The sequence below is a fragment of the Crotalus tigris genome, unplaced genomic scaffold (assembly GCF_016545835.1).
Source record: "Crotalus tigris isolate CLP2741 ecotype Arizona unplaced genomic scaffold, ASM1654583v1 scf7180000024437.13266115, whole genome shotgun sequence".
Taxonomy (NCBI): domain Eukaryota; kingdom Metazoa; phylum Chordata; class Lepidosauria; order Squamata; family Viperidae; genus Crotalus; species Crotalus tigris.
The window spans coordinates 11,000,810-11,025,811 of NW_024100606.1; the positions used below are offsets into that span (position 1 = coordinate 11,000,810).

At 40.7% G+C, this 25,002-nt stretch overlaps 1 protein-coding gene across 4 annotated transcripts in view; it reads left to right on the plus strand.

Moving 5' to 3' along the window:
- LOC120302794 (tRNA (cytosine(38)-C(5))-methyltransferase-like) overlaps positions 1-25,002 on the plus strand; it is a 231,552-nt gene that overhangs the window by 102,946 nt on the left and 103,604 nt on the right. For all 4 annotated transcript variants that reach the window (XR_005555217.1, XM_039331729.1, XM_039331730.1 and 1 more), the window contains exon 30: positions 21,196-21,377. Coding sequence is in view for 3 of the 4 variants with exons in the window: in XM_039331729.1 (XP_039187663.1) it covers positions 21,196-21,377 (182 nt within the window). In the remaining variant the exon portion in view is untranslated. The remainder of the gene's footprint in view (positions 1-21,195; positions 21,378-25,002) is intronic.

The following is a 25,002-nucleotide window of genomic DNA, read 5'->3' on the forward strand; positions in this document are numbered from 1 at the left end:
ACTGGGTGCCGGGTGGGCATGGCCATGGTGGTCATGGCAGACTTGGTGGGTGGGGCCAGGGGCCAGTCCCTTGCCATCTCTGGGGCACGGCATGACCACAGAGAGGGCTCTGAGTGCTGCCTCTGGCACACATGTCATAGGTTTGCCACCACTGGTATAAAGCAATACTATCATGTCAGGTGATCCTGATACAATCTTTTACTCAAAAAGGTTGCTTTGTGCCATTTCCCGAGGCCTGTGAGCCTTAGGGTAATGATTGTCCCCATGGCCCAGGGCTCCACAGGATCTGCCCTATGTCATTTATTTTGAGGCTGTATTCTCTTTCTATTGACAGGTCCCTGCAGCCTACCAGAGGCTGTTACGGGTCTTGAAGTGCCTTCTGAGAATGCGCTTCTATGATCTCTGCAGCCTCCAAAATCTGTGCAAAAGCATTTCTCCTTCTTGGGCAATTTTTAGAGAGTCCAGAGGCTGCGCAAGAACACCCTTCATTCTTGTGTAGCCCAATCAGTCTGCGAAAATTGTGGAAGAACATGGCTTGTTTTTGAGAATAGTTGTCAATTGTTGGTGAAAACAAAGTGTGTCATGCAAAATATTGTTGCATGCTTCCTTTAACACTTGTGTCTTAGATTTGCCATTCTAGTATAGATGCTTGTCTGATTAGTTTAGTGTTAGATTTGCTATAGTTTAACATACAGCTTGATATACATACATACAGTACTTGATTTCAAAAGGAGTCAGAGTTATTTAGAGCAAATGCATCCAGTGCAACTGTTGGTTAGGGTTTTTGAAAATCATCATTTGTGCCTTTTTTAAACAGAATTCAGAGTTGGAAAAGACCATGGAGGTCATTCTAGTCCAAACTCTATACCATTTCATACAAATGTTGTCCAATCTCTTCTTAAAAACCTCCAGTTTTGGAGCACTCAGAACATTTTCAAATCAGCATGTTGCACAGGCCACTTTTACAAAAACCAAGATGCCACAGGAAGATACAGTCACCTCTGAGTCATCTGCTTCTTGGTCCTTTTATTTGTTGCAGTTTCTAAGCAATTTTGGCATAAATAAGCACACAGGAGTCATACTTAAAGGGAATTTTGAAAGTCATTAAAAAAGAAACCAATTCTCAAGTTTCATCAGGAGTTTTAGAGTCACATCCCAAACTTTCTTTTGTAAATCCAAGTATTATTTTGCTCTGCAATCCTTACCAAATCCTATAGTCTTTTGAAGTGAACTAAAGTTGATGACAGATTCAAGTCACTCTTTATATCTTTCTTATAATTTTATGTCTTTGTGTCAACTTTTGTTTAATAGCATCAAAGGCAGATCTTCCTTTTTCCCTGTAGGCAAAAATATCTATAATCCCACCTTCTGATTTTGCAGATAAATGCCAGTAGAGCAAATATTTTCTAACTAATTTTTACAGAGAGTGAATCATTTCCTCTACAAAGGGAAATTTAGTTATTGTGTCATAATATGATTAGGCTACCATCTGGCTTCATTTTCCTGTCTTTGATATCCATTTGTTTGAAAAATAACAGCTATTCCTGAACTGGACAGGAATAGTTTTAGAACACCTGCTGAAAAAAAATCATGGTCATGTATCATAGATATGAACTATGTATGTGTGGTATGCATGACTAGCCTTTTTCTTACCCTGATCTTGCTAGTAAGTAAGAATGTAATAATTCATCATACTCTACATTTTATTTGGGGAGCTTCTGTTGGATTCAGTGTGTTAAATGTGACCACTTTCTGCCTGGCCTTGATTTTTGCTGGCATGATAGGTCTTCCTGGTTTGGCTGGATTAGTGTGATCCAGTAGACCTTTAGTCCCTTCCTTCTCTGCTTCTTTCTATTCTTTCCAGCCTAGTGGAATGTAAAGAGGAAACTAAGTAAAGCAGCTTAGAACTCTGTCAGTCAGTCAGCAGGGATACTTTCCAAAACTAAATAGAACTAAAACCAGACTTGCTGTTGGGGAAGAGCCCATTGAAAGTGAGATCAAGTTTGGAAATGATCAGGACATGCAAAGAAAAACATTACGGAAAACAACCACAACCCAATGGACTCAACTGGAAGATACAGTTGGGAAATGATTCAGAATGTTGCTGAATTTTCCATTCTAAGGCCACTTCTCTCTTTGCTTCTGATCACATGTCCCAGAATGGAGTACTTTTAACAAGATTGAAATGACCTCAAGAAATCATCATTATATGATTATATGATTTCTTTCATTCATGTGGCTCTTCTACAGACAGATGTCTCTGCCAGTAGATCTTGGAATTAGCTGCCAGAAAATGGTTTCACCAGCCAAGGGGATTTCAATTGTCAGAATGGTTTTTATTTTACTTATAGTAATTGTGTCCAGGCAGGAGGAAGGTAGATTTAACTTACTTATTCAGCAATACAGCTATAAATACAAAGTAATTTCAAACAGATTCTCCTTTTTTTAATCAGTGCACATCAAGTTGATGAAAACTGATTTGCTTTAAATATTCTTTCAGAAGAAATAAGGATTATAGAGAAATCTTCATGAGTGGAATGTGGAGGTGTTAGAAGATGGCAAAGGACAGAATCTGTTTCATCATATTCTTTTTTTAAGAATCTTGTCAGGCAGCTTACAATAACTCTCATTTTAGACTCAAACTAAATTGAGTCTAGGACAGTTGGCACAGCCACTTCATCCTGGCCTCCCCATCCAGCCAACCCGCCATGTTTTCCCCTCCCTGGCCCAGCCCCCCTGGCCACTTCATCCCAGCCGCCCTGACCCACTGCAGCCCTTCCTTCCAGGAAGCCCCTCCCCTGAATCTCCTCCCTTCCTGCTTTGCCCCAGGTGACTCACAATGGGACAGATTGCCCTGGCCAATTTGCCATATGGGAGAATTAGCCATGTGGGACAGTTCCAGGGATGCAGATGCTGGCACTGCCACACCCACACGTGCCTTTCTCTCCCTCTCGAGGAAAGACTGCAGCCTGCCTGTAAGGGCCCACCCCCAGAGCAAGATCGTGCCCTCTCCCTGCCCACCTCATACAGGCAACTCTCACTTGACCAGCCCAGCCTGACTCCTTGAGAGGCACTTTTTTTTCTCACACGCATGGTACAGATGCAATCATTCTCTATAGCAGGCTCCAAGCTGCATTGTACGTGGTCTTACTATGCACACACACCCTCCACCAGACACACATCACCAGGAATGGCATCACGGTATGTCAAGTTTCTCCAGGCACATCACCCCAAGCAACAAAATCTTAAATTTACAATCCACACAAACCGCCTGCAAAAGGGAAGGAAAGAATGCCAGCAAAAGGTCAGCCTTATTCCTCAAGCCACTTTCTCAGTTTTTCTACTGCCTTGAATTTGAGTTGACCCAGCCAGCTTCTCATGACCACTGCAGTTTCAAAATAGGTTAGGCTAACAGAGCTTTCCTGGACCAACAACTGCTGGTGATTGGCCTTTTATTGACCTGAGTTGAGTGGTTGTGTAAACACACCCATTGGGATCTTTGTGGGCACTCTCAGCTTTGGTGCTTAGTGAAAAAGGCAACAGAAAAAAAATCCCATATAGAATCGAAGCTGGACTGATGGTGTCCTGATGGGCAAAGTGGATTAAAATGGACTAGTCACTTTATCAACTTTTCTCTCTGCTTTTGCCCAGATGGCCAGGTGTCTTTCTTTGGGAGGAGGGAGGGGAAGGTGTGGGCATGCGGCAGCAGCATCCACCTCCTGGGAGTTATGCTGCATAGATAATTGTCCCATGCAGTGAATTGTCTTGCAGCAAATCTCCAAGGGTGAGGGGAAGAAGTACTAGGGGAGGAGTGGAGAGGGAGGGAAGCGGAGGGAGAATGCAGTGGGTTGGCTGGGGTGGGAGGGGTCTGCGAAGGGCCAGGCTGGAGGGCAGGGACAACCACGATAGGTATGCTGGGGTGGGGGGTAGAATGAAGCAGACGGGGCCAGGCGGCCAATTGTCCCATTCCGAATTCAAGAATAGTACAAGATTCAAAGATAAAAGGTAGCTAAGTAATTTTACTAAAGATACAAGCAACTGCAATACATTGAAAAGCACTTTCTTCAAAGGCTAAAAGTCACTATATATGTATGCTCCTAGTATTTAAACCCTAAGCAAAACAATTTATTTATTGTCTTGCCTTCACAACATTTTAATGGTTTGCCATGTGTGAATTAAATATGAAGGAAAGCATCAGGAATAGCAGACTCAAAGTGTGAGGTTAAAAAGGCCAAAATGGCAATTGTATGCTAAATGTACACAAAGCGTAAATAAATCTTGTCTCTGACACATATACAAAGTAGGCAGGACTTCATGACACTTTTGTTGCTCTTGACGTGGTAATGTGTTTTTTGTTTTGAGATTACAAAGGGTGAACTTCCAGAGAAGTTTCAGCTTGATAGGAAATTGTACAACAGAAAGCATCAGGAATAGCAGAAATACATGTGCACATGGACAAACATTCATTCATTTAGCTTCAGAATTATAGTCTTCAATTTTATCAGTTCCTTTCATTAACTTTTATTTTTTAAAAATAAGTGAAATCTTTAAAATATATTTCAATAAAATTGGGATCTTATTTTGTCTGAGAAAATAACTTCTCTGTAATTTGAAGGTGTAGCACAAGATTTGCCAAACACAATTTGCTGCAATTAGATGTCACAATTTTTCCACCCTTCTATTTCAAATGTCAGTAAACCCCATTTTCTTGTTAACAGGATGGAGTCAGTGGAAGACATTTGGATAGAAATGCCTATATTTACACTGAAACATTCCCAGTTCTTTCCCAGAACCACAGTGCATTGCTGCCAGAATATTCGCACAGTGGTTTACTATGGAACTAAGCCACAAAAAAATGTAGTTTGTTAGAAAAGCTGCATAAAATCCAAACATTTATTTTTTGCTGTGAATATTCATTTAAATTCTGCTGGCCTGAAGATAGGCTTGCAAACTTAGATATAGATAAATTTCAGGGGCATCTTCATAATAAACAGAAGGAAACGTTTATTGAGGTATCTTGAAAAATAACCCATTAGGTAATGGCCCAATTTTATGGCTGGCATTCAAAGGAATAGATCTCAGAAGGTAACTGAATAAATAATGAGCTCAAAACTAAGTTAAGTTTTTAAATTTAGTTTTAAATTTTAATTTTCCATAGCTATAATTCTATACATTTGACAGGGGCATCTGCGTGGAATTAGGTATTTTTTAAAAAAAGAAAACTTGCTGGCAGTAACCATGTGATCAAAACCCCATCTTGACTTTTTTGGTCACTTCAGGAAAAGTTCCTGCATTTGGCCTGTGGGTTCTCTTTTAATATTTATTAATGCACCAATCTTATTATTTAGTGAATGCTCTACTTAATTTATGGAACTTAGTTCTAGGTGTTCATGCATGCAATTCTGCGGATCCTTATTATAAATATTTAAGTTACCTGTGTGTTACCAAAGAGTAACACTGTTCTCTCAGTATTCACAATAATAGATTATTTAAAGTACACACAACAAATTGTTTTTTTTAAAAAAAACCATGAAAAGCAACATAAGCATTTCAATGCCAGCAAGTAAAGGAGGAAATCAATATTTTTGACACATTATCATAACAAGCAGATATAAGATCCCGGGTGTAAGATGGGGGCGGTATCATCTCCCGATATTGAAAAAATATATAGAAAATACTCACTCTTAAAATCAGTGCAGTCATTGCAAATATGAAGATAAAGTGTTTGTGATTAAACAATACTATTGTCCTAATAACAAAGCTAAAATTATCCCATGTAAAATAAAAATATTGAAAAATCACCATTAGAACAGAAACAAAAGTGATATTTAAATTGGCATTAATGGCTAAACCAAACTAAAAAGTTGTAAAGGTCTACCTGAAGCTGAAGCAATTATTTGACCTTTTCAGGCAAATTGCTACAGTTGGGCACTGTTGAATCCGCGGGCTAAAAGCATTGCGAGGAAACAAATAGTGTAACAGCAAGTCTCTTTATTGATTACTCCAACACAACAGCAGCAGGCCTTTTATAGTGTCCTTGCAAAAGCCAGCGTCAGCTAATGAATGCAAGGCTGTTTTCGCGCCTTGCGCATGTGTGCAAGGCTGGAGACAGTCAGTCTGGTCCCGGGCAGCCTTGTGTTTGCCCGGGACCCTTTGCAACATTTCTGAGCCTGCTGAATAATTCAGCAGGCCCAGGACATAACACCCCTTCCCCCCTGGATGAAACAATAGTACCCTTATTGTTATAGCAGCACAGGTACATGTGTTCAGTTGACTATATGTTATTGTAATGCACAAGATGCCTGCACACAGGCAGAGCAATCTACATTTGTAATTATACAAAAAAATACAACAAAATAATACACTGAATTGTAACACCCTTCACCTGAGTGTTTATTCTGCATTTGCTTAAGAACTAGCAAGGTTTCCTTGGCTTGATAGAAACCTCACATAGTCCTTAAGATGTTTGGGTGGACCCTTGGCCCGCTGTGACCTTCTTATGGCCAGTGTGTGCCTGGCCTGCCAGCTCACCTGGTAGGCTAGGCAGACCAGGATTTTGGTGCCCCAAAGACCCAGGTGACCCACCCAGCTGCTGACTGGCTGGATCCTCTAAATCCAAGCCAGGATTTAGTGGAATTCCCCAAGTCCAGTGGTGGGGTGGAATTCCCCAAGTCCACAATGGACTCCTCTTGGGAACACTATCCCTTGAGCCCAAGACCAGCAGCTGGAGTGGCCTGACTGGCTGATGTGCCCCAATAACCCATGACCCCCGTGTATGTGCCAGAGGTACCAGAATCAGGAGCCGCCTCCATGGCAAACTCCCTTTCTGGAGACTCCCTGTCTGAAGCAATAGCTGAAAATGGTGGATGTCCGGTTGGCTGGAGAGACCATGGTCCACAATCACAATTGTGGTCCTCCTACCCTCCGAGAACAGAGCCAGGAGCGGAGGTGTTTCTGGGAAGCCTCGAGCGCAGTTGGTCTATGTGACGTTGGATGATGCACCCATCGTCCAAGGCCACTTTGTATGACAGTGGCCCAGAGACCTTGCATACCACTGCTATGACTCAGAGATGTCCAGGTCCATAGTTCCTTGCCCAGACCGGATCATCCACCTGTAGTCTCTTAAGTGCCTGCGGCTGTGACACCTGTGAAGCCACCCGGTCTGGGTGCAACCTGTCCAGTTTCATGATGAGGCGGCAACCCCAGCGGAGTTCTGCTGGGCTCTTTCCTGTGGCTGTGCAAGGTCTGGTGCATTGTGAAAGAAGGAAATCAGCTAATCTGTGATGCCAGCTACCATAAGTGATTCTCTTGAGAGCATCTTTGGTAGTGCGCACCATCCTCTCTGTCTGGCCATTGGAAGATGGATGAAATGGTGCTGAAGTTGCATGCCGGATCAAGTTGGCCTGTAGGAAAGCCTGAAACTCAAAAGAAGTGAATTGGGGGCCATTGTCTGAGACCAGGACATCTGGAAGTCCATGGGAGGTGAAGATTCCTCTCAACACCTGGATGGTCCTAGCAGTAGTAGTGGAGGAAACAGGTACAACCTTTAGCCACTTGAAATGGCTGTCAACGAGGACAAGGAAGAATTGCTCCTGAAAGGGCTCAGTGTAATCTATGTGTACCCTTGACCAAGGGGCTTGTGTCTCCTCCTACCTGTGTACGGGGGCCTGAGCATTTCAGACCGTGACTGTTGGCACACTTGGCACCCATGAACATGGGCCTCGATGTCTTTATCGAGCCCAGGCCACCAGAGATGGCTGCGCACAAGCGCTTTCATCCGGACTATACCCGGATGTCCCTTATGAAGAGAGATCAAGACTCTAGCCCGCAATGAGGCTGGGATGACTACCCTGCTACCCCATAACAGCCACCCTTTGAATGTGGAAAGCTCGTGCTTCCTTTGCCAGAAGCTTTGAAACCCAGTATCTGGATACATGTCAGGCCATTCTGACAACACCCATGTTAGCACACATGTAAGCGTGTGATCAGTGGCAGTTTCTGCAGCCACATCCCTAGCATTGAGGGGAGATTCAGGCAACTCCTGAATGTTAATAGAAGGATCAGGGTCTGCCTCTATTTGCTTTAGAGGTAATCTGCTGAGGCCATCTTCATGGCCCACCTCCTTCCCAGATTTGTGAATCTAAGTGTAATCATATGCTGGCAGGAAAATTGACCATCTCAGCATTCTAGGAGATATTATGTGAGAGTTTGCTTGTTTGTGGTCTGTATAGACCGTGAAGTGGCGGCCATATAAGAAATCATGAAATTTCTTTATGCCAGCCACTATGGTCAAGGCTTCTCTGTCAATCTGAGTGTAATTGCGCTCTGCAGATGACAAAGTCCTTGAATAATAGGCCACAGGGACTAGTGTCCCATGAGCCTTCAGGTGGCTAAGTACTGCTCCCACCTCATAAGGGGATGCATCACAAGCGATGCACACTGGCAATTGCTCATTGAAATGCGCTAAGACCGCATTTGGAGAGAGCAAGGCCTTGACCTCATTGAAACTCCTTTCATGGACCTTTGTCCACTGCCATGTAGCCTGTTTATCCAAGAGCCGGTGTAACAGCTCAACTACTGCAGCCTTGTGTGGAAGGAATACATGATAAAAATTTAGGAGTCCCAGAAAAGCCTGAAGTTCGCTTTTGGACTTGGGACTTGGGGCCTGCTGAATTGCTTGAAGCTTGGATTCAGCAGGATGGATGCCTGGAGCATCAATTCTGAAGCCTAAGAATTCAGTGGAAGTGACTCCAATTTTACATTTATCTTCCTTCAGTTTCAGACCCGCTTGGCGGAAACGAAGCAAGACAGCCCTTAATCTTTCAGCTAAGTTTAGAGATGACTCTCCAGCAATGAGGACATCATTGAAGTAGGGACAGACCCCAGGAATACCACGGAGCGTGCGTTCCATTACACTTTGGAAGATGCCAGGGGCTACATTAACCCCAAACTGCAGTCTTTTGACCTTAAAGGCTCCCCGGTGCGTTACAATTGTTTGAGCCTCAGCTGTTGCCTTATCAACAGGTAACTGTTGGTAGGCCTGTGCCAAATCAAGTTTTGCAAAAATTTGCCCCCCCCTTGAGGGTGGCCAGAATGTGGCTAACCACAGACACTGGATATGCATGCTGTTGCAGCGCTTTATTCAGTGTACATTTATAGTCCGCACATATTCGGACTTCTCCATTAGCCTTCAGAGGCATTACAATGGGGGTTTCCCATGGACTAGAGTCCACAGGTTCTAAGATGCCCTGTTGGAGCAGCTTGTCCAGCTCTGCATCAATTTTGCTTTTGAGAGCAAAAGGCACCCTTCTAGGCTTAATCCTAATAGGTGTGATAGTTGGGTCTAAGCGTAAGGCAATGGGAGGCCCCTTGTATGAACCAAGCTCTGTGCTAAACACATCAGCAAACTCCTTGCAGACTTCTGCAAGGCCTAATGTTTGCAGGCTGTGAAGCCCAGTCACTTGGATCCCAAGGGCCTCGAACCAATCGAGTCCAATGAGATTCGTGCGAACACCCCCAACTACCACCACATCAAGTAGGCCTTCAAAAGCCCTACGCTGCATCTTGAGCATAGCCTCCCCCTTCACACTGACTCTGGAATTCTGGAAGTCAGTGAGAATTAAGTTTGATGGCCTGAGTTTTACTCGAAGGCCACTACTGCTGCAAATCCTTTTGAAGGTGTTATGAGAAATAATCGATAGAGCGGACCCTGTGTCCAACTCCATTGACAAAGGAATCCCCTGCAACTTCACATCAATGTGAAGCTTTTTTAAAAGTGGCTTATGTGTTCCTGTCCTTAAAATGCTCCTCTGCAACGCGCAAAAACCCACCTTGTGTTGGCTGGAGACCCTGGTACCTTTCTGAAGCAATTCTTCCCTAGGCTGGACTTTCTGGCGATCCAAACAGATGGAGGCAATGTGGCCTTTTCTGCCACATGCCCGGCAAATGGCCGAGAGGAATCTGCAGTCAGCGCGCTCGTGGCATCCTCCACACCTGAAACACTGAGGAGATGCTAGGACCTTGTCTGGACGCTCCTTCGGCCTTCTCTCCACTGACTGGTGTAGCCTATCCACCTCGTCTTTAAGATCCTGCTCTGGATTTTCTTGAGCGACCGCTTGATGGACGGTAACGGTGGCTGGAGGATTTCTGGCAAGCCGCAAGGTCCTCACAGCGCTGCCCGGTGCTTCTTCAGCTGCAACCTCTCTCAAGGCATCTTGGAATGACACATCTCCCTTGGTGAAGATCTTTTGCTGCAGCTCACGACTTCTTAGGCCACAGACGAAACAGCCCCTTCCAGATCATTGAATTCACAAGGCCTCGCTGCTTGCCTTAAGGCAGCAATAAAGTCCGCAGCAGACTCACCAGGCCTCTGGTCCCTCTGCTCGAACGTGTGTCGCCAAGCAATCACTGAAAATTTAGGTTGGAAATGTTCTTTCAGCATCTTCTTTAAATCTGCATAAGACACTGACTCCAAAAGTGCCGGGGCCACCAGATTTTCTGCTATGTCAAATGTTTCTTGTCCACACATGCAGGGTAGCCGCTTTAAGGCCGTCTTCTCTTATCTGGTTAACCCTGAAGTAATTCTCTACCCACGCCATGTATGAGTTCCAGCGTTCTGGGTGGGAAATATGAAAGTCTGACAACCGGCCTATCTTAGACATCTTAGCCTTCTGCAACCCTCGTCAATGCCTTCGCTGCAAACCTCTTTTTGCTGGGAAGGAGTCCTTCCAGTGATGCTGTACTAGCAAGTAGAGTCGCGATGCTGGATGCCAAACTTTCCCAGGGCTTCAGGACTTCCTTGGTGAGTCCTATCTTCTTCTGTTGGTAATCTTGTTTGCAGCAATCCCACCTTCGTCACCACTGTTGAATCCGTGGGCTAAAAGCATTGCAAGGAAACGAATGGTGTAACAGCAAGTCTCGTTATTGATTACTCCAATATAACAGCAGGAGAAAAAACGGCGCACAGGCCTTTTATAGTGTCCTTACAAAAGCCAGTGTCAGCCAATGAATGCAAGGCTGTTTTTGCGCCTTGCATATGTGCGCAAGGCTGGAGGCACCAGTCTAGTCCTGGGCAGCCTTGTCTTTTGCCTGGGACCCTTTGCAACATTTCTGAGCCTGCTGAATGATTCAGCAGGCCCAGGACATAACAGGCACTATCACCAAAAATCTATTTTCATATCCCCATCAACCTACTCTATTTCTAATAGGACATATAATATGACTAATGAAAGAAATTTAAACTGCATGTAAGTCCTCTATATATGTTTACCCCAAGTAGAATTTCATAATGAATTTCATTCATTAATGACTTGAACTGGACAAAGAAACTAATTTACATGATAAAAATGGTTTAGCAATGTAGACAAAATGGATAGCATGAAGTAGAACGGTGATATTTTTTTGCAGCAACCAGTGTCTGAATATTCTTCTAAATAGGAGAGGCTTCTGTGAGACAAACCTGAGGGAGGTAAAAGAACTGCAACTGGCCCTTTGAGGGCAATGCTGATGTGGCCGTCAGTGAAATTGAGTTGGACACCCATAATGTAGACAATGCATAGTAGAAAACACACACAAGGAGCTAAGCCAGTGGTGGCGAACCTATGGCATGAGTGCCAGAGGCGGCACTCAGAGCCCTCTCTGTGGGCACATGTGCCGTCGCCTCAGTCCTAGGCCTTCAGCTGGCTTTTTAAAAACCTTTTCGCTTTAGGCCTCCGCCACCATGTGCAAAAAAAAAAAAAAAAGGTTCAGTCAATTTCAACTTCTTGCGGGAAAAAAAGATCTTGCAAAGTTGGAATTGATTGAACTTTTTAGTCCCACTCAGTCTGCCGTTACCACCACAGCCACGCCCACCCAATTGGCCACACCCACCCGGCACTCGGCGATGCGTAAGTGGGTTTTGGGTTGCAGTTTGGGCACTCGGTCTCTAAAAGGTTCGCCATCACTGAGCTAAGCAATCACCTTGTAGGACTTTTCAAGATAAGAAGCAGGGAAAAGTATGCCCAAATTTAAGATAGTGATGTAGAGATTGTTGATGCAAATGGAATCAGTGGCGAGTTCTCTTGGAAACAGATTTATCACACCCATGGATTTTGTAGAGAGAACTATCCTGCATCTTTTTTTTTTAAAAGCAAAAACAAGAACAAAAGAAAATCTACTCTTTTGAAAGGGTATATGAGCAAAGTAGTATTTTACCAAGCTTATAGTGTGAAAGTATCATTTTTTAAAAAAAAATCAGAACCACAGAGAATATTGATTTTACAAATAAAAAAGAATACTCAAATAATTTAGTTTAGCAACTATGTTAATTAAGGAAGGCAATCCAATCAGTCCATACGTTAAAAAAAGTTAAGAAGAGTAACAGATATAAATGCTTCTATAGTGTTCCTTAAAGACCCCAACATATTCAAATATATTCCTGTTAACACAAATTGTTAAATGAACAATTTGCACATCTCTAATAGAAAATCACATCAATTTTGTCACAATACAAATAAAGTGCTTAAAGTGCTTATGTACAGGGTAACTTTAAAGATAGAATATTGGTGCCAGAATTATAAAAAAAATTAAGGCAGAAACGATATGTGAATTTTTACTGTAAGGATGTATCTTTGAAGTAAAGTTTTAAATACTTCAAATACTAACAAAATGTAGTAAATAATTAGAATAATATAAGAGAATGATTTTTGCTTGTACAAATAACAGAAACATAAAAGCTCCACATTATCAGATGTGGATAATCACTATACAAACCACTGTGATTTAATTTCAGTAACTTTTTTCTTTTATAACTCTCCCACACAACTGAAAGCAAATTTTTGTTTTTACACCCAACATTTGTATTTGATTGTATTCTACTGAAAATTGATCTCCAGATGTCTGCAAGCTTGCTTCCCCTGTGAAATAGGCATCTGTTTCTCTTCCTCATTCTCCAGATGTACTGAATACATCTAAAATTTCATTTGCAAGTACTGCATTTTTGAATGCAAGCCAACTCATGGAAAGTTCTGGTAGTTTGGAGGAGGAAAAGGGTAACTATCAACAACTTTCCATAATTCAGCAACCTCTATTAGTTAGTAAATTAGTATGATGTACTGTATTAACTGCTTTTTAGGAAACCCACAGTTCCTGGAACTGTAACCTAAAGAAGCTGTGACTAGATTTAAAAAATAAGGGAAAACTTTGAAAACTCCTTTGAAAACTCCTTTTAACCTCTTAAGTCAATTTCAATCTTGTCATGTGGCCAAGAAGGAGGGTACCTAGGACTGGATAGAAGGTGATCTGAGGTTTTTTCCTTTGAATCTCTTGCCTGAATCTAGTCATTTTTGAACTTGAACTATTTTCAGTTGACTTTTCCAGCCTCACAAGTTTGGACTTGCTCCCACCCTAACTTTCAGAGAAGTATCCTGCTAAGAGACAGATAAGGATACAGAATAATTGAGTTGGAAAGGACATTGGAAGTTTTCTAGTTCAATTCCCTACTCAATCAGGACTCCTATATCATTCCAGAAAAATCTCTTCTTGAAAACTCCAATAATGGAGCACCCAGAATATCTGGAGACAAGGCATGCATTAATTAATTGTTCTGTGATCTACTTTGACAAATGCCTTATTGAAGCCCAAGTATACTATGTCCACAGCATTTCCCTGGTTTATTAATGTAGTCACTTTGTCTAAACTGTAAATTCCAAATAGTTTCTTTCTAGCCTTTTAGAAAGAGACTGGACAACCATTTGTCTGAAATGATTTGGGTCTCCTGCTTGAGCAGGGTGTTAGACTAGAAGACTTCCAAGATCCCTTCCAACTCTGTTATTCTGTTTTTCTTTCACTGTAGTGAAGAAACAACAACAAAAAAAGAAAACTTCCAAACTCTTCTTTACAATTGTGAAAAAGAAGAGGAAGGGGTAGTGTAAGAATTCAAGACTTGTCACATGTTATTCACCCTGGAGAAAACTTAGATTTCTTAGTATGTGTGAGCTAACCTTTGACTTTCTATTTGATGTTTGTTAGCTGCTGAGAAGCAAATCCATTTTAAAAATATTATTTTTTGAAATATTAAACATTGATGTGTTAAATTTTAGTATCAATACAGCATGAATGTCGAGGAAGATAAGAATAAAATACTAGCAGAGCCAGTTTGATGTAGAAGTTAACGTGCTGGCCTAGAAACCAGGAGCCTGAATTCTAGTTCTACCTTAGGCATAAAAGTCAGCTGGGTGACTTTGGGCCAGTCTCTCTCAGCCCAACCTGCCTCAAAAGGTTTGTTACTATGAGAAAAATAAAAGGAGGTGGTATTATTACCGTATGTATCATTGTCATTACTTATAAAGTAGGATTTTAAAAAATCTAAAAATAAAACAAAGAGGGTATGATTGGGAAAAAATGCTTAAATAAATTTATATATTATTTGCATAAACAAGCTGTCCCAAAACTAGTGCCCAGTTATGTGGTGTTCTAGAGTTCCTCATCATCTCCTAGTCAGGATGGATAACTGACTGGGGAAGATAGGAATTCTAATTCCACATATCTGGAGAATGTCACGGAGGAAAAGGCTGCGATAAAATATGGACTGGAGTTCCAGCCATGGATTAGTATAAACCATGCATATTTCTTGGAGAGCAGCTGTATATTGTGAAAATGACATAACCTAAGCCATTGACTCTTATATCTTGGAAGGATAACAGCTTTCATTCTGCTCTCATTCATCCAAAATTGAGAAGAAGCCATATCCTCCCAGGAACTCTCCTCCATACTTTTCCAGACTGAGTCAGTGATTCATGCCTGCTTAATGAATTAGATTTGGACATATGTTAGCAGGGCATGGATCTCAAACATTTCTTTAAATGTTTGAATAGGTAAAAAAGGAATTTGTCTCTCAAGAGACCATCTTTGAAATAAATACAGTCAAATTACAGATATGACTATTTTTTCCTCCTTATGTAAAAAGCAGCACACTGGCATTAATAATGACTCATTGAAAATATAGTAAAATAAGGAAATTCATTATGTGCTTTTGTTAAATGAATATGTTAAATTTTTAGTTTTTTTTTCAAAATAGTTTTAACAGCAGAAAGCTAAGATGCCAAGAGACAACACAACTTCTAGATCAGGGCTTTTCAACTTTTTCACCCATTGTACCACTTTTAGGATATGGCAATATCCGAGTACCACCAGTCACCTATCAAGATGTCAAAAACTTGACCCCCCCCCAAAAGGGGAAAAATGATATACAGGTAGTCCTTGACTTACAACAGTTCGCTTAGTGACTGTTCGAAGTTACAATGGCACTGAAAAAAGTGCCCCCCAAGCCACAGCCTAGCAAGACATCTGCCTGCCCACCTGGCCTCGCTCTTCCTCCCGTCTGAGGTTTTCATTGTTGTGAATATTTCTGTTGAGGATTGGCAGCAGGGGTGGGGTGGGGTGGGTGTTTGGTTTTTATTCCCCCCATCTGCTGGGTGGTTGCAGTAGGTTTTGGTCACTTCACATGACCCTAGGACACTGTGACCATCATAAATATGAATCAGTTGCCAAGCATCTGAATGTAAATCATAAGACCCTGGAGATGCTGCAACATTCCAGCTGATCGGCGCTTCTTCTGGGCTCAGCAGAAGCACCAGAATCAGTGCCGAACTCAGCTGGAGCCTGGTGTTGACTCTGGCGCTTCCGCTGAGCCCTGACAGCCTTGCAGCTCCAGCCATCTCTCGCTCAGCCTTGTGTGGTGCTGCCACCAGTTCAGCTCATTCCCCTCCCCCGCTACTTTTCTAGGATGGTTGCGTACCACCTGCCAGGTGCCAATGTACCACAGGTGGTACCTGTACCACTGGTTGACAAGCCCTGTTCTAGATAATGAAAGGCAATATAGAAAAACTAGAAGAGTTTTATTCTAGACAAAGAAAAATTTAGAGAGAGATTTATAAGTGGAAGAAATCGATGAATATCTGTTAGCAAGTTTGCCATAGCAGACTTGTTTATTACTTGTTACATGAACATGCCTCAATCTCTAGATAGAGCCTCCTATGGAGTGATACCATATATTCTCATATAACAGACTTTCCATTCTGATGTGAACATCTCTTTTTTTCAGTCAGTATTTCTATCACACATCCATGATGAAACTTGTAGAATGAAGTTCTACCTATTGAATCTTTGCTTTAAATTTAAAATAAAGATATATTTTAATATCAATCAATTGATTGACTAATATCTCTTATTTTTCTGTTCATAATCTTCCAAAGCAAATAAAACTTTTACAGTGTTAGTAGTATAATCTTAAGTAGGTATTTGTTGTTGTTAGTTGCAAAGTCGTGTCTGACCCATTGCGACTCCATGGACAATGTTCTTCCAGGCCTTCCTGTCTTCTACCGTCTTCTGGAGTCCATTTAAGCTCATGCCTACTGCTTCAGTGACTCCATCCAGACACCTCATTCTCTGTTGTCCCGTTCTTCTATTGCCCTCAATCTTTCCCAGCATTAGGCTCTTCTCCAGTGAGTCCTTCCTTCTCATTAGGTGGCCAAAGTACTTGAGTTTCAACTTCAGGATCTGGCCTTCTAAAGAGCAGTCAGGATTGATTTCCTCTAGCACTGACCGGTTTGATCGCCTTGCAGTCCAGGGAACTCGCAGGAGTCTTCTCCAGCACCATAGTTCAAAGGCCTCAATTCTCTTGCACTCAGCCTTTCTTATGGTCCAACTTTCACAGCCATACATTGCAACTGGGAAAATCATGACTATACGTATTTTGTTGGCAGGGTGATGTCTCTGCTTTTTAGTATGCTGTCTAGATTTGCCATAGCTTTCCTTCCCAGGAGCAAGCATCCTTTAATTTCTTGGCTGCAGTCCCCATCTTGGTCTTGGAGCCCAGGAAGATAAAATCTGTCACTACCTCCATTTCTTCCCCATCTATTTGCCAGGAATTGAGAGGGCCGGATGCCATGATTTTGGTTTTCTTGATGTTGAGTTTCAAGCCAACTTTTGCACTCTCCTTCTTCACTCGCATCAAGAGGCTCTTTAGTTCCTCTTCACTTTCTGCCATTAGAGTGGTATCATCTGCATATCTTAGGTTGTTGATATTTCTCCCTGCAATCTTAATTCCAACTTTTGATTCATCTAGCCCTGTCTTTCTCATGATGTGCCCTGCATATAAGTTAAATAGGCAGGGTGACAATATACAGTCTTGCCGGACTCCTTTCCCAATTTTGAACCAATCAGTGGTTCCGTGTCCAGTTCTCACTGTTGCTTCTTGACCCGCATATAGGTTTCTCAAGAGACAAATAAGATGGACTGGTACTCCCATCTCTTTATGAACTTGACACAATTTGTTGTGATCTACACAATAAAGGCTTTAGCATTGTCAATGAAGCAGAAGTAGATGTTTTTCTGGAACTCTCTAGCTTTCTCTATGATCCAGCGTATGTTGACAATTTGATCTCTAGTTCCTCTGCCTCTTTGAAATTCTGCCTGTACTTCTGGAAGTTCTCGATCCATATATTGCTGGAGTCTAGCTTGTAGGATTTTAAGTATAAGTTTACTTGCATGTGAAATGAGTGCAATGGTGCTGTAGTTTGAATATTCTTTGGCATTGCCTTTCTTTGGAATTGGAATGTAAACTGACCTTTTCCAATCCTGTGGCCACTATTGAGTTTTCCAATTTGTTGGCAAATTGAGTGTAGCTCTTTTACTGCATCGTCTTTTAAGATTTGAATAGCTCAGCTGGAATACTGTCACCTCCAGTAGCTTTGTTGTTGTTCAGCTTTCCTAAGGCCTATTTCACTTCACATTCTAGGATGTCTGGCTCGAGATCAGTGACTACCCCATCGTGGTTATCAGGGATGTTAAGCTTGTTCTTGTATAGTTCTTCGTGTAATTTTGCCACCTCTTCTTAATCTCTTCTGCTTCTGTTAGGTCCCTGCTATTTTGGTTCTTTATCATGCCCATCTTTCCATGTTCCCTTCATATTTCCAATTTTCTTGAAGAGATCTCTGGTTCTCCCTATTCTATTGTTTTCTTCTATTTCTTTAAACTGTTCATTTAAGAGAGCATTCTTATGTCTTCTAGCTATTCTCTGGAATTCTGCATTCAATTGGGTGTATCTTTCTCTTCCTCCCTTGCCTTTCGCTTCCCTTCTTTCCTTAGCTATTTGCAAAGCTTCCTTAGACAGACATTTTGCTTTCTTGCATTTCTTTTTCTTTGGGATGGTTTTAGTTGCTACTTCTTGTACAATGTTGCGAACCTCCGTCCATAGTTCTTCAGGCACTCTGTCTATCAGATCTAATTCCTTAAATCTATTTGTCACCTCTACTGTATATTCATCAGGAATATGATTTAGTTCATACCCGAGTAGCCTAGTGTTTTTCCCTACTTTCTTCCATTTAAGCCTAAATTTTGCAACGAGAAGCTCATGATCTAAGCCACAGTCAGCTGTTTTTACTGACTGTATAGATCAGGGCTTGTCAACCAGTGGTACGGGTATCACCTGTGGTACATTGGCACCTGGCAGGTGGTACACGACCATCCTAGAAAAATAGCGGGGGAGGGGAATGAGCTGAATTGGTGGCAGCACTGCATAAGCCTGAGCGAGAGATGGCTGGAGCTGCAAAGCTGTCAGGGCTCAGCGGAAGCGCCAAGATCAACGCCAGGCTTCAGCTGCAGCTCGGTACTGATCCTGATGCTTCTGCTGAGCCCTGAAGAAGCACCAATCAGCTGGAATGTTGCAGCATCTCCAGGGTCTTATGATTTACATTCAGATGCTTGGTAACTGATTCATATTCATGACGGTCACAGTGTCCTAGAGTCATGTGAAGTGACCAAAACCTGCTGCAACCACCCAGCAGATGGGGGGAATAAAAACCAAACACCCATTCCACCCCACCCCCGCTGCCAATCCTCAACAGAAATGCTCACAACAATGAAAACCTCAGAAAGGAGGAAGAGTGAGGCTGGGCGGGCAGGCAGATGTCTTGCTCGGCTGTGGCTTGGGGGGCACTTTTTTCAGTGCCATTGTAACTTCGAACAGTCACTAAGCGAACTATTATAAGTCGAGGACTACCTGTACTTTATCATTTTTTCCCTTTTTTGCAGGGGGGTGTCAAATTTTTGACATCTTGCTAGGTGACTGGTGGTACTCGGATATTGCCATATCCTAAAAGTGGTACAATGGGTGAAAAGGTTGAAAAGCCCTGGTATAGAGCTTCTCCATCTTTGGCTGCAGAGCACATAGTCAATCTGATTTCTGTGTTGACCGTCTGGTGATGTCCATGTGTAGAGTCGTCTCTTGGATTGTTGGAAAAGAGTGTTTGCTATGACCATCGTATTCTCTTGACAAAATTCTATCAATCTGTGCCCTGCTTCATTTTGTTCTCCAAGACGAAACTTGCCTGTTATTCCGGTTATCTTTTGGTGTCCTACTTTACCATTCCAATCCCTCATGATGATAAGGACATAATTTTTTGGTATTGATTCTATAAGGTGCTGTACAGCTTCATAGAACCGGTCAATTTCAGCACCAGCGGTTGGGCATAGACTTGGACTACTGTGATATTGAATGGTTTGCCTTGGATTCGCACTGAGATCATTCTGTCATTTTGGAGATTGTATTGCTTTTCCTACTCTTTTATTGACTATGAAGGCTACTCCATTTCTTCTGAGGGATTCTTGCCCACAATAGTATACCTGATGGTCCTCTGAATTAAATTCACCATTCCTGTCCATTTTAGTTCGCTGATTCCTAAGATGTCGATGTTCAGTCTTGTCATCTCGTTTGACCATGTCCAGTTTGTCTTGATTCATGGATCTTACATTCCAGGTTCCTATGAAGAAAAGATCTTTACAGCATCAGACTTTCCTTTCACCACCAGATGCATCCACGGCTCAGTGTTCTTTCGGCTTTGGCCCAGTCGCTTCACTTTTTCTGGCCCTACTAGTACTAGCCCTCTGCTCTTCTCCAGTAGCATATTGGACACCTTCCGACCTGAGGGGCTCATCTTCCAGCGTCATATCTTTTTTCCTTTTGATATTATCCATGGGGTTTTCATGGCAAAGATATTGGAGTGGGTTGCCATATCCCTTCTCCTGTAGATCACATTTTGTGAGAACTCTCTGCTATGACCTGTCCGTCTTGGGTGGCCCTGCACAGCATAGCTCATAGCTTTATTGAGTTATGCAAGCCCCTTCGCCATGACAAGACAGTAATCCATGAAGGAGTAAGTAGGTATAAAACCAGAGAAATGGGCAACTAAGAAATATGAAATATAAATAAATTAGAATTCAAAAAGTTAAAAAAATCATAGTAGAATACTGCAGCTATGCAATCATTATCTTTTTGTTAATCAATAATCAAATAAAATTTGACCTAACATGTCCTCCTATGCTATGATCAGGTATGTTGCCAGTCCAGGGTACTGAAAGAGCAAATAAACATAGGACTGCTTATTTGCTCTCTCAGTATTCTGGACTGGCAACTTCATCTGTTAATCAGAGTACCCACTAGGTGCATTTTTCTGTTCTACTTCAAATTATACTTTCAATATTAGGTTGCCTCAAACTCTCCTGCATATTTCAGATAGTGTGCTTTGGTTTATTGCAGTTCATTGGTGATTTTATAAACAGAAAGGTCCATCAAGAAAGCCAGTGATTAGCATAGCTCTAAAATATTTTGGAGCTACTTTCATTTTGAATGTTGTACTTGGAATACTTGGAATACTTGGCCTGTAAATAGAAGTTTGCTATTTACAGCATAAGTTTATTATTTCTATTTTTCTTTCCTGGAATATTCCTGTGTGTGTCTGTGTTTCTAATAATCCAGTGATACATTAACTAATTGGTTTTCCAGTCACGAGACAGGATTTCACCTTCATCTCCCAAACATATATATGAGAGAGTGGGAATTAAATCCTTCTATCCCACTTGAGTGGAAAAATAATGAAATAGTAAAATATTAAAATTCTATTTTTTAAAAGTGATTTAAAAGGAGTTAGGGCTATATGAAAGGAAATTTATTGAAAAACTGTTATGTGTGCTAGTGTGTGCATTTGATGCTTTAAATTTGTTATTGCTTTGTTAGGGTGTCTGTGTTCTTCTATGTTTTTAATTGTTTTTACCACTTTTTTGGATCTGGAGTCTGCTAGAATGAGTAGTCATCACCATTATCATTAATATCATTATCATCATCTAGTTTTCTAAACAGTGCTACTGTTTTTTTTCCAGGATGTGGTGAAGAATTCTTTGAGCCATCTGGATCTTTCCATAGCCCTGGCTATCCAAATAGAAACCCACAAAATAGGGAATGTTACTGGTATATTCACACAGCACCAGGTAGTAGCGTTCAATTGACTATTCTGGAATTTGATGTGGAATACAATTCAAGTTGTAACCATAATGTTCTGGAGGTAAGTGCTTTTCTTTCAATATGATAATCAATGAAAACTGCATGCTCTTCTGAATGCCCATAGCAGTTAAAAAACTATTCTTTGTATTATTTTATTTCAGTATTTTACATTTATATTTTGTAAGAAAATTTGAGTAGATTTTTATTTTAAAAAGTTACCCATGTTTAGATATATGATTAATGTTATAACTATTTTATGTTTTTAATTTTTGAGCCAAAACCTGGCTCAATCAACAGAATCCATAGAGGAAGTAAACAAAAGTAAAGTTGATAATTATGCTACAACTCTACTCCTTTGAGAGTTCTCTGTATATCTACAATCTTGACATGTTTCTATACTTCTCCTCCACTGCTGAACTCATACTTCACTTTTAATTATGACCATAAATGTATTTCTTGCTGTAATGTCAATTCAAGACTCAAGAGCTTATAGATTGTGAGATTTTATCAAATGATAGTGCCTATAATTCTTTTCCATCTTGTAATGCTTGGTTGTGACATTCTGCCACTTTCTCATTCTTTTCCAAAACCAAGCACAAGATTTTAAAGAGATCTGTATTGATCCATAAGGATAAGTATGAAATTCAAAGATACTTCTGGCATTCTTTTTCTTGGTTTGGCATGACTTATGCATAAATATGTGCAATGATCATAATAGCTAATACTTGTACATTGGAGTTCATCTTATATTGTTCATGTTTACCTGTGCAGAATTATATGATTTCATAAGAATATTTGCAATCTTAAATTGAATTAAATTATGTTAATGCAAGTATTAACATTAATTCCTACTATTATACTTAATATTTTTTTATTCATTTATATCAATCTTTCATTACCAAGAGCCAGAGTTTTCTGGTATGGCTGGGCATTTACATAGCTCTCATTATAATACACGTTCCTTGGTTATTGCTGAGCAAACCTCAATATTATGTTGAGTTATTCAGCAAACCATCATTAAAGTTACAATGGCTTATTTGTTATCACGATGTACAAAACCAGCCACTTGAATCCAAGGGAGTTGTCTCATATTTCAAAATATATTCACTTATCTATATACCCAATATTTTGGGAAATGATGCTCAGGGTACCTTGAATGAGGTGAGGAAAGGACATAAGAGGTTGCTTTAACAAGTCAGACTACAATAGTCCTCAATTTACAACCATAATTGAGCCCATTTCTGTTGCTAAGCAAGACAGCTATTAAGTGAACTTTACCCCATTTTGTGATCTTTCTTGCCACAGTTGTTAAGTGAATCACTTCTGATTTTGCTTGTCAGAAGAATAGAAATAGAGTAGAGTAGAGTAGAGTAGAGTAGAGTAGAGTAGAGTAGAGTAGACTAGACTAGAATAGAATAGAATAGAATAGAATAGAATAGAATAGAATAGAATAGAATAGAATAGAATAGAATATCCTTTATTGGCCAAGTGTCATTGGACACATAAGGAATTTGTCTCTGGTGCATAAGCTCTCAGTAAACATACAAGCAACAAAGTGGTAAATCATAAGATAACAATCATAAATAATAAAATACAACCAAGAAGGGGATAGTCATAAGATACCAATAGGAATAGGTAATAGGAAAGGTGAGAAGGATATGAGTCACTTGCCAAGTCACTTGATCATGTGATCATAGGGATGCTGCAGTAGTTGTAAGTGTGAAAAATGGTCATAAGTCACTTTTTTCAGTACTGTTGTAACTTCAAACCATCACTAAATGAAGTTGTAAGTCGAGAACTACCTGTATTTATCCAAATAGACTCGTATTACTAAGAGAGATAATTCCTGTCATGATCACAACATGTATAAAACATACAGCCTACTAGCTGGCATAGCGTCTAACAATATGGGCCCAAGATGATTTTAGGAACACAGATTTAAGAGGTGATATGGAAAATGCTATAGCAAGTTGAAAATGGGTGCAGAAAATCTTACCATAAATTTGGGAAGTACAAAAGCATACAGTGTTTTGGTAAGATTTTAAAAAATCCAGAAAGATAGATCTGTTCTGATTGCTTAAGTGTTGTAGGGTTCATGAATCTCTGGTTAAGATTTCCATATACTTTCCCCAACCAGGACTTGTATCATTTGTGGGCTTCTTGCTAAGTTGGACAGTTCTGAACAGCATGTTTCCCAATGAGAGGCTTTTATGATATCACCATCTAGGAGTTTGGTTCAGAAAAAAATCCACAAACACAATGCAATGCTCATGCAAAAGCAAATCCATCAAGGTGCCCTTGAATACCAATTTCACTGACAGTGTGAAATCACCCATATCTGTCAGAATTGCTTTATTGTGATTGCTTGACAACAAGTTTAGCTCTCTACTATTTCACAATGTTCATTGCTGCAATATCAAGATGACAATGCCATTTAGAAATTAGAGACATCTTTTTTGCAATGTACCCTGTAAACTGCATTCATTTATTTCATGTCTTCAAAGCAGATCTGATGAGAATGCAGTGCTGGAAAACAATGAAACCTTGTATTTGCTTCTCCTAAACCCTCTTATTTTCTCTGAGGAAGAAGAAGAGCCTTTTCATTTCAGAAGGGCTCAGACATCTTTGCTAAAATATGTGTTATGAAGATGGTCAGCCACATAAAGCAGCCTTTTAGTTGATCATAACACTGAATTGTTGGCTCAGCTGCTGTAAAAGGGATACTAACAAACCAGAAGCAAATAGCAAGAACAGATAAAACCCTCAGGCTTTATGGGTCTCTTCTGTATCTTTTGCAATCAATTATATGTTCCAGCTGAACAACTTTTTTCATTTGATTTGGGCATATGACACTTATGCATGGACCACACCCTGAAATATATTCCAGCTTCCCTTACTGTGGAGCTTTTTTTAATAGATTCATGTGGTAACAATTGGCTTTTCCTCCTACAGCCAAAATTCACTTAAAAAAAAAGTTACAGAAACATTTTGGCCTTGTTTCTGTTCCTGCCTTTATGAAAGGAACTGATTAGCTGAACTGGCATGCAGAGAACAGAGAGAACTTCCAAACCACTCTTGAGATGCTTGTCTTTTGAAATAACTGTCCAAATTTGAACCACACAAAGGACAATTGTAAAACTGGCTGGCAATGTGAAAGAGCACTAAACAAATGAAAAGCAAGCTAGAGGTGGCCATGGACATGAGCCATATTTTCAATGGCTGAGGTACTGCATAAGTAAATCCTCTTGAGATATGGCAAGTGGAGGAAATGTTCATATTTGGCTATGAAATCCAACAACTCAAATCCTACTCTAGAGTAGGCCCTTCTTAAAAATTGTAACAAACTCATTGATAGGTATTTTTCAGTTTGGAAAATAGTTTTTTTCTTAACCAACCAACTAAAATATTTATTTTTGCCAAATAACTCCATATCAGTTTGAGCATGATGTCTAGGAGTCTGTTTAAAAAATTTTCTTGCCTAGCAGGAGAGGAGAATAAATACTGTGCAGAAAACCCATGTTGGGAAATAACTTTGGTAAGTTGACTTATCCAGGACTGAGACATATATATCTGTTCTGCTAAGCATCTTTTGGGAAGCCTTGCAATCTGCTAGTATGTGCAAATTTTATTTATTAAATGCTTTTTCTGGGAATGGATATCTGTTTCAGATGTGGGGCAGATGTGTT